The 8,954-nt window shown below is 36.3% G+C and overlaps 1 protein-coding gene across 1 annotated transcript in view; it reads right to left on the bottom strand.

Moving 5' to 3' along the window:
* Positions 1-5,995: 5,995 nt before the first annotated feature.
* The window catches only part of LOC306760686 (alpha-2-macroglobulin-like protein 1), a gene marked incomplete at both ends in the record, with an annotated part of 56,619 nt that continues 53,660 nt past the window's right edge, over positions 5,996-8,954 (bottom strand). The window contains 2 exons of the mRNA XM_079246651.1: positions 5,996-6,064; positions 6,568-6,587. Of these exons, the coding sequence (XP_079102777.1) occupies positions 5,996-6,064; positions 6,568-6,587 (89 nt within the window). The remainder of the gene's footprint in view (positions 6,065-6,567; positions 6,588-8,954) is intronic.

Below are 8,954 nucleotides of genomic sequence, written 5' to 3'. Positions count from 1 at the left end.
GGAAGAGAATGAACAAAACCACGTGGGAATCCCAAGTTGTCAAACACAAGCCATCAGGTCTTTCTGTACTCCCTGCCAAAAGGCTGGAGTTCCTCTAATAGGCTTAAGAAACCGGAAACCATCATCTACCTCTAACAACTGCTTCAAGGACTCCTCATTTTCAAAATTTAATTCACCTCTTTTTCCTTTTCTTAATGCTATGCTAACCTTAGAAACAACCTGCTCTACCTCAGACATGTACTGAGCAAAGAAAATATACTCTATGTTCTGCGCAAACCTTCTATCCGCATGTAAAATTCTGTTGTTGAAGTAACGACACAATGTTAAATCATACGCATGGCTTTCATAATACATGTTACGACCTGTCGGAAACAACACTGGGAAACACTTTGCTTCATTTTCGTTATCCGTCAACAACTTAACTGGATTATTACCCTCAGCTGGTGCAACATTAACTATACTGTCAAAATACTGATCTATAACTTCCTGACCAATATCTACAGGCATCAGACATGTGTCTGAATACATGCAATGTTGCTGCCGATCATGCAGCAACTCTTCATCTTCAACACCATCTGCAGTAGTTTCAACTACTTCTGAAGTTTCTTTCTCTTCCTCCTCAAGATGGTCTAAGCTACACAGTTCATTAACCCATTCCTCATTAAAATCTGTCTTTATAAAACTTATTTGATTGCTTTAAAATCCGTAAAGCTTGTCTGATATGCATCGTATTTACAAATTCATATTCATAATGGCCTTTATAAGTTAACTTACATTTTAATTTTACTGCCAATAAAGAGCCCTCCATATTTGAGTGGGGCAACATGTTAGATGTTTGAACTACATTCGATGGAACGCAGGTTACTGGTCCATGAACTCCATTTTGGCCACCTTTGGGCAACGCAAGCATTTTCATGAACGGAATATTTAAAGCAATCAAATGTTGTTCTAACCTATTCAAACAAGCTAATTCTGGGGGAACTGGATCTACTGCCAATTTATTTGTTACACTTTCAGCAGGCATTTTGCCATGTGAAATTTTGTGATGACAAGTGTAAAAAATCCAAAGATGCCCTCTACTAGAACTCATTATCTGACAGGGTTGAACACAATCCTCACTACATTCATGTACATAGTCTGTTCTAATACACCTATCTGCTAAAGAAGCTATGATCTCAGTCTTGTTATAAGCAGCCTTCCTACAACTTAACACCTGATGAGGAAACAATAGCCTAAAACAGAAACAACAGACATACTCAGGACCATCTTCAACTTTGTTTAAAAACCTGTCTGTGAAGAACTCAATATTTTGTGTTTTATCTTCATTTCTTATTTCTTGCCTCTTTAATTTTACCACTCTTTTAACCATTTCTCTGTGATGCACATTTTTTGCGTATTTTATTTTGCTTTGGTCCTTGACGTTTTGTTGGTGACGCGCATCCTTTGCATACTTTATTTTGCTTTGGTCCTTGACGTTTTGTCAGTAACGCGCACCCTTTGCATATTTCAGTTTGCTTTGGTTTATCACGTTTTGTCGGTGACGCGCATCAAGTGAATATTTCATTTTATTTATATCACTAATTTGAGTTCTTCTCATAACTTTCTTATATTTAGACATATACAAACTTCTGTTGCGCTCTACTTTCTTTTTGGAAGTGGGTAAATTTAATAAAAATTTAATAAAAGAGATGCTTTTCGGGTAAAGCATCTCTAACTATACCTTTGCCTGATAATCTATGATAGGCCTCTGAACAATCTACTTTACAGTAATCATAACAACTTTCTAGTTCAGGTTCTTTAACGCAAACTACAGTTTCATAATGATTACCCAGGCAGTTTTCTAAATAAATTGATTTTTCTGACACACTGATACTGCATCCATACTTAAGCTAACGACCACCTAAAAGTAAATTTATAATAATATATTTATATTTGGTCATGTTCATTAATAGCTAAATTCAAGTTACAATTTACTCTATATGAAGCACAAAGGGGGGGATCTCAAACCAATAATCCATCCATTTTCTGAACAGCTTAAGCTTAATCCAATTCAGGGTCGCGGGGAAACTGGAGCCTATCCCAGCTGGCTTTGGGCGACAGGCAGGGTACACACTGGACAGCTCGCCAGTCCATCGCAGCAAACCAATAATAAAAAAATAAATAAATTAAAAAATAAAAAAACAAAACAGAAAAGGCTACAAAAAATGTTCTCAATTGGTTAAACTGACCCAAATTCCTTGACTGTTGCTTAATTGTTGACATCAAGCAGTCCAGCTCATTGTCTGACAACAAGCTGTAGGTATCTCTTCTTGAATGGCCCCATTCTCTCATTCTACGGTTGATTGTTTTTCCTGATACACCAAGAATCTTGGAGGTGCAGGGGACAGAAAGGTCCATCTCAATAAGGTCCTGAAGATGGTTTTGAGAAATCATCAGTCTGGGACGCCCCCGAGCACCAGCGATCCTGTCCACTATGATGGCTGGCCTTCTCCTGTCAATTTCAGATGGGATGAGGGCAATCAGCTCTTGCAGACCTTCAAGTACCTAAAAAAGCATTTGTTTACAAAAGATAATGTAAAACATTCTTTAACAATAACATCTTTTTTACATAACTGATATTTTGAAATTGAAGTTTATATTATGTTTATACACAAGATGTTACTTAAGATATGTAAAATATGTGAGATAGGTATTGCAATGTTCAAGTTTTAGCAGAATCAAGTCAAATTAACCTACTGATAGTGGAACGTCTACATGTGCTGAAAGAGACAGCATCAGAGTCATTGTGCTTGTCGTAACAAATTCCACATAGTCAAGGTCCAAGGGCTGCTGCTGGCAGGCCTGTTCAAGCCTGTTTTGTAATTGTTGTAGGACCTGGCTTCCTAAATCCAACTGTTAAAGAGAAAATAGGTTTATTAAACTACTAAAATAATGGAAATATAAAACCTGCAACAACTCTGCCAATGTACATCAAGTACAAGAATATGATACAGATTTTTTTATATTACATTTGCCACATTACTGTTTACACAATAATTAAATAATTAACCTAGACCAATTTTCTATTTTTATACATTATATATATATATATATATATATATATATATATATATATATATATATATATATATATATTATATATATATATATATATATATATATATATATAAAAGACTAACCAAGAAGTTAGAGGTTGCACCTGTGTTGGGGGAAAAAAACCCCAAAACGGGTTGCTCTGGGTTTGCCCAAAAATAAAGAAATAAAAAAACATGTTAACATGTGTACATCTGTCCGGTACCATGTATCCTGTATGTGTTATGCTTCTCTATGTAACATGAATAAGACCAACTGTCTTGAGTAACTAAACAAAATAAGTAAATGTTAATGCAAGTCACATCCAGAAATGGCTATAGTAGATCTCTCCAACCCACATTTATGAAATTATTCAAATCAAACAAACCGTGTTCTTTTAAAATGTTGTGTTGCCTAAGGAGAAGGGCCCTTAAAAAAATCTTTTTCTAATACTGTAGCACAACGTATAAATTTTGCCCCAACATTGTTCGTGATTTGTCATTCTGAACGTGTACGGCTGTGTAACACTAAAAATCTGAAATACTTAAGTTTGAACTGATTCGTTAGACTTCTGTAACATCTCCCATTAAATACATGTGTGTTAATGCAACTCCTAAATCTTTGGAATCACGTAGCTATTACGAATCCTTCAGGTGGACACTGGAAGGAGAAACTTGATATTTATTTTAGTAGGTTAGCCTAGTAACCTGCCAGTGACAGGGTTCACGTCGCAGGTCAGTTACCATGGTAAAAGATCGCTGGTTGGTAATCGCTGCTACCACTGTATGGACATTAAAGAGAGCGGGCGCAAACCTACATCACTCCCCAAAATGGTAGGATAAAAACAAAATGGGGATCGCCATGTTAGTTCAATTTTTCCACTAATCTCATGCTATTTAGCATCTGAACAAATATAAGATCTAGACAGTTATATCATAACACTGCTTTATTCACATCGGCACATAATACTCCTATCAACTAGCAAGCACTGACACGGTAAATGGGCGCTTGTTACGTCTTTCAATGATTTTGGGTTGTTTGAGCAGTTTTAAGAATGATCTTGTGCAGGAAGTAGCCTAATTAGCTGTTTTCATGGCAGCCATGCACAGAGCAACCTCAGGTAAACTAAAGAAAACCAAAAAGAAAACATGAGTATCACAAAGCTGAAAATCCAAGGGAATTGTGCTTTAGCAACCCTCTTCTCACCGGCAAGAAAACCTGCTGTGATTAAATCGGCAAAAATTGACTGGGTGAAAGGGTGACTGGGCCCTATCTATAAGCGGATTTAGCCCGCAATTCTTAACCCATCTTACATATAAAAAAGTGACAACTTTTGTTGAAGTTAACGTAAAACAAGTGAACGCTTGGTACCACCAAAGTAATAATGATAAAACTTACTGGAGTCACAGACGTGCTCGCACCTTCGTCCATGTTGAAAGTTTACTCCCCTTTAAGAGTCTGTAGCTGTGCCAGAGGATAGGAAGTCGTCTGCTCTCTGATTGGACAGTTGTATTTGTCAGCAGCCAATCAGATATAGTTGTAAAGGCGAGGACAAAATTCGCAACCACAACCTCAGAGTCTTGCCCACAGCTTTGTGTTTTGCATCCCTAAACTTCATGAGAACAGTCATTTCTTTCCCCTATTGCGAATTCTTCTTACAGTCATGCAAATCCCTCCTCGCACATTTGCAAACTTATATATTTTTAGGCAGATAGTTCTTTTTTTGGGATGGCAAAACTTGATTTGCAAATGCAAACTTCGAGATTAAATGCAAACATTCATTTTCATTTGCAAAATCTTTATGGCCGTAAATTGAGCCCATAGAGAGCTTGCAGACCCAATCAATCAACCTTGATTTTGGGCCTCTACCAAATTGCCAGCCTTGAAGGAACAGCAGGTGTCACACTGGTCCTTTTTTGGATGGTAAAGACCCAGGTTATGCTACTTAAGCAGGTCAGCCGTGGATTGAAAGACAGGCTCCAGATACTGTTCTAATGTTTATGACTTGGGATGGTTCCTTATGGAGATCCTTTAGAAAACTCTTAATGAACTTATATGCCTCGCTGTGTTGATCTGTTCCTCTCTGTTGAGTCCATGTCTTGCAGTTTTGAGCAGACCATGTCCTTATTCCTATAGTTGCCAAAAACATACTCCTGCATCCCCATAATGTCTGCTCTTTAACTTTTAAAAAGAAAAAAGTCAGTGACCTTTCTCGTTTGTACTGGGATGATATGTATCATTACAAAAAAAAATTTTACAATAGATTTTGATTGCATACAGCTGAAATTAACTTATTTTACAGCTATTCAAAAATTAAGTGGAAACTGGTGAGGAAGTCCTTGACAAAGAAGATCTTGTGTAATAGAATAGAATAGAATAGAATTTAAAAGGAGTGAATCCAAACTTTGTCTGTGACGAGAGCAATGATGAAAAGATGGGTTATAATTACTCACCAAAGTGGGGGTCTACTGGACTTATCAGGGACATGACCACATGTCAAAGGAACTTGGATGAAAACCAGTGTCATGATGCAGGTTTTGTGTGTAGTCTTTAGTTCTTCTTTCCTGTTGTATTTTGTAGTTGTGTTTTCTGTCAAGCTTTGTTTCCCGTTCATTAGTTCACCTGGGTTCATTTAGTTCAGTCCATTTAATCCACCTGTGTCTAGTTATGTTTACTGTGTATATACACTGCCTGGTTTTTAGTTTTCATTGCTGCTTACTATTTGGCATCTTGTAGTTCTTCCTGTTGCTTCAGTTACTAAAATATGAGCAAGTATTTTCCCTGCCCCTGCCTCTCCATGCTGCACTTGAGTCTGCATCTCCATGAATTATAACAGAATGAACCAGCCAGACATGGACCCAGTAGACGAGTTGATAATCCTCTTTGAGTTTCTTCGTTGGGAGGCAGCCAAAACCCTCCCAACTTACAGGCGTCCGGACGCCGTGCCTTCCTGGAATTCCCCCTCCAAGAGCAGAAGAGAGGGATCATCCAGCTATGGAGAATGGAAACAACTGATGGAGATCTTTTTGATTCGCAGCTTTTTCCACCAACGATTTTCTCTTTCTCTGCTGTTTAGCAGGAGGAGGCAAATAAACCGAGCTGGGTCGGGAAATCCTTCCTGCATTTTCTCAGCCATGTTTGCCTTCAGAGTTTCTTCTGCACTACTTTGTATTTTCATCCTAACACGCTGTTTATATGCAGGATGTAGCTATATGCACTGCTGGAGGGGGAGGAGGGGAGCTGGGAGAAGAAGGTTACAAAATATAAGACATGAACAATTCCTTTTGGGTCCGAATGTTTGGATTGGTCAGTAAACTGAAGGGTCTAACGATACCGTACAATTAGCAGGTATTAGCAAGTATTATTTCATGATGAGTTTAATGAAACCAGGTGAACTAATGAGCAGGAAATACGAAGCCAAACCAACACATTATAATGCAAAACTACAAATTAAAACAGGAAACAGGAACTTAAGATGGTTAGAACATACAGTACCTTGAAAACCTGACAGTCACCTGTTTAAAAAGACCAATCACACTCACCTGGAGTAGTCATCATATGCACCCCTCCCTCCATAGGCGAATCGCATCTTCAAATGATCCACGTATTGCAAACTTGTATTACACTTTCCCCTTTAGCCACGGCAATAGAAAGACGAGCGTCTTGACGTGCTCATGCGACCAGACTGCAGGCTGCTGTTCAAGTCGACGTGACAATGACCTGTTGGTACTTTTATATAATTTAAAGCATCATGTAATCATTTATAATCATGTAAACACTTCAAAAATCATTTTTACAATTACATTTTTGTTTTCATTCATAATTTTGTAATTTTTTTAGAAAATTTCTCATCTGTATGTCTCTGTCTGCACATACGCCTGAAATCTTGACCTTTTATGGGCATGTTTATGGGGATTACATGCAAGTTTGAAAAACATTTTATTTATCGAAGAACATATAATTTATTGATATGGACTGAACCCCAAATTAATTGTATTTTCTAAAGTTTACTCTCAGTTCTCATCTTTTATTGTCACCTTATGTTTAGATGGGACTTAAAACATTTAATTTTATTAATACTTTATAACATGGTCAGTCAATTTTTAAAGCCAACTCGCTGGATTATTTTTGTATATACTCACACGTAGGTCAGCAAGTTAAATCTCTGTAATATCACTCTGTTACCAGCTTCACCATGGCAGCACATTAATCACCTGATTCAGATCAGCTGGCTTTTGACAGGTGAGAAATGTGCCGTAGCTTGACAACAATGATTTAGCATAAAAAGTGCATTGAAGCAACATAAAATAGTTCCTATACTTTGGCATATTTAACTAGTTTTGTAAAACAGAAATGAACATTTGCTGTAAAACGTTTACTGTGTGGGACTATGGTATAAATTGAGACCCGTTTTTAATGCACTTCCTAGAGGAACTCTACGCCACGTCATGTATGAAAACCATGTAATGCACGGATCCTCGTTTAATCCTTACATATCTGGTTTCTGGTTAAAAATTAAAAATTCAATTCAATTCAACTTTATTTGTATAGCGCAACAATGTTGTCACAGGACACTTTACATACACGAATCAACATACACATCATTTCGAGCCAATTTATACATATCCTTTAATAGAAACCAACTGATTGCATCAATGATAAAAAAAAAAGAAAAAGAGAAACTGCAATAAAAAAATAAAAAAAACTATGAAATGAGGCTGGCATTTTATTAGTGAAAGAGTTTTGTTTTAACTTTAATGCAAGGAAAAGACTTAAACAGGGAACTTTCTTAAGTCTCCTTTTCACCATTTGTAAGCATTCTTCATCATCTGAACTGAAATATATATTATATATAATATAAACTTTGGATACACATTCCCATTAAATCCAATGGGAACGTGTCTGCAAACATTTGACTAGTAGTTATATATAATTAAAATCACAACACAATTGCAAAACCAATTTGAGAAAATCCCGGTACAAACAAGCAAACACTTCAGGTCAGTTTATGTATTTTGTTGTTCATCATATATAAGTTTCTTATAGACAAATGCAAAACTTACACGGCTGCAAAGGAGTCGTATTGCATCACTAAGAAGCAAATATGTGTAAGATGACATAAAGACAGATAAATTTATCCAATGTATGTAAAGTTAATTGGAAGAAATCAGCAGTTTCTACTTGGGGGCTGATCACTGCTCACTCTTCAAACTGCAAAAGAAAAATTTAGTCAGAACATATATGTTGAACTAATAGGACAAATCACTTCTTGTGATTTAAGATCTGCATCAGCTCCTCAGACTTATTAAAAAAAAAAAAAAAACTAAATTCAACCGTCTTGGCTGATATAAACTGGCACAAAAATGTGTGTTTGGTCAATGATTTCTCTCCTTTAATAACATCACATGTTGCATTCATTATGGCTGAAAAGCCTGATTAGACATCCGTCACATGGAGGTAGTACAAAACACAGCTACACATGTTGGTAGCGCCCAAAATTGTGCCAATAGCAGGGGGAGAAATAATCAAACCCTTTTTTGTTTTACACATGTATTTTATAAAGTATAAAATATGTTGATTCTCACCATCAGATCTACAAAATAAAAACCGTTTTACTTTTATCAAAAGTTATAAACTGGAATTTTAATAAAAACAAAAACAATTTAAAGCAAATGACACTCATATTACATCCATGTTAATAGGAAGATTATTTTCATGCACAGGTCATGCATGAGAGACATTTTGAAAAAAAAAAATGTTGGATGGTGTTTAATAACAAAAAAAAAAAAAAAAAAGCAATACTGAGAGAAGGAGGTTAGAAGGAGCATTTTTAGGTAATATATCACATTTTGCAGGGAGTATTTTGGGTTTCTGTGTGATTA

The sequence above is a fragment of the Telmatherina bonti genome (assembly GCF_933228915.1).
Source record: "Telmatherina bonti genome assembly, chromosome: 9".
Classification (NCBI taxonomy): Eukaryota; Metazoa; Chordata; class Actinopteri; order Atheriniformes; family Telmatherinidae; genus Telmatherina; species Telmatherina bonti.
The sequence above is the reverse complement of the archived record's forward strand: the minus strand, read 5'-3'. Positions and strand labels throughout refer to the sequence as shown.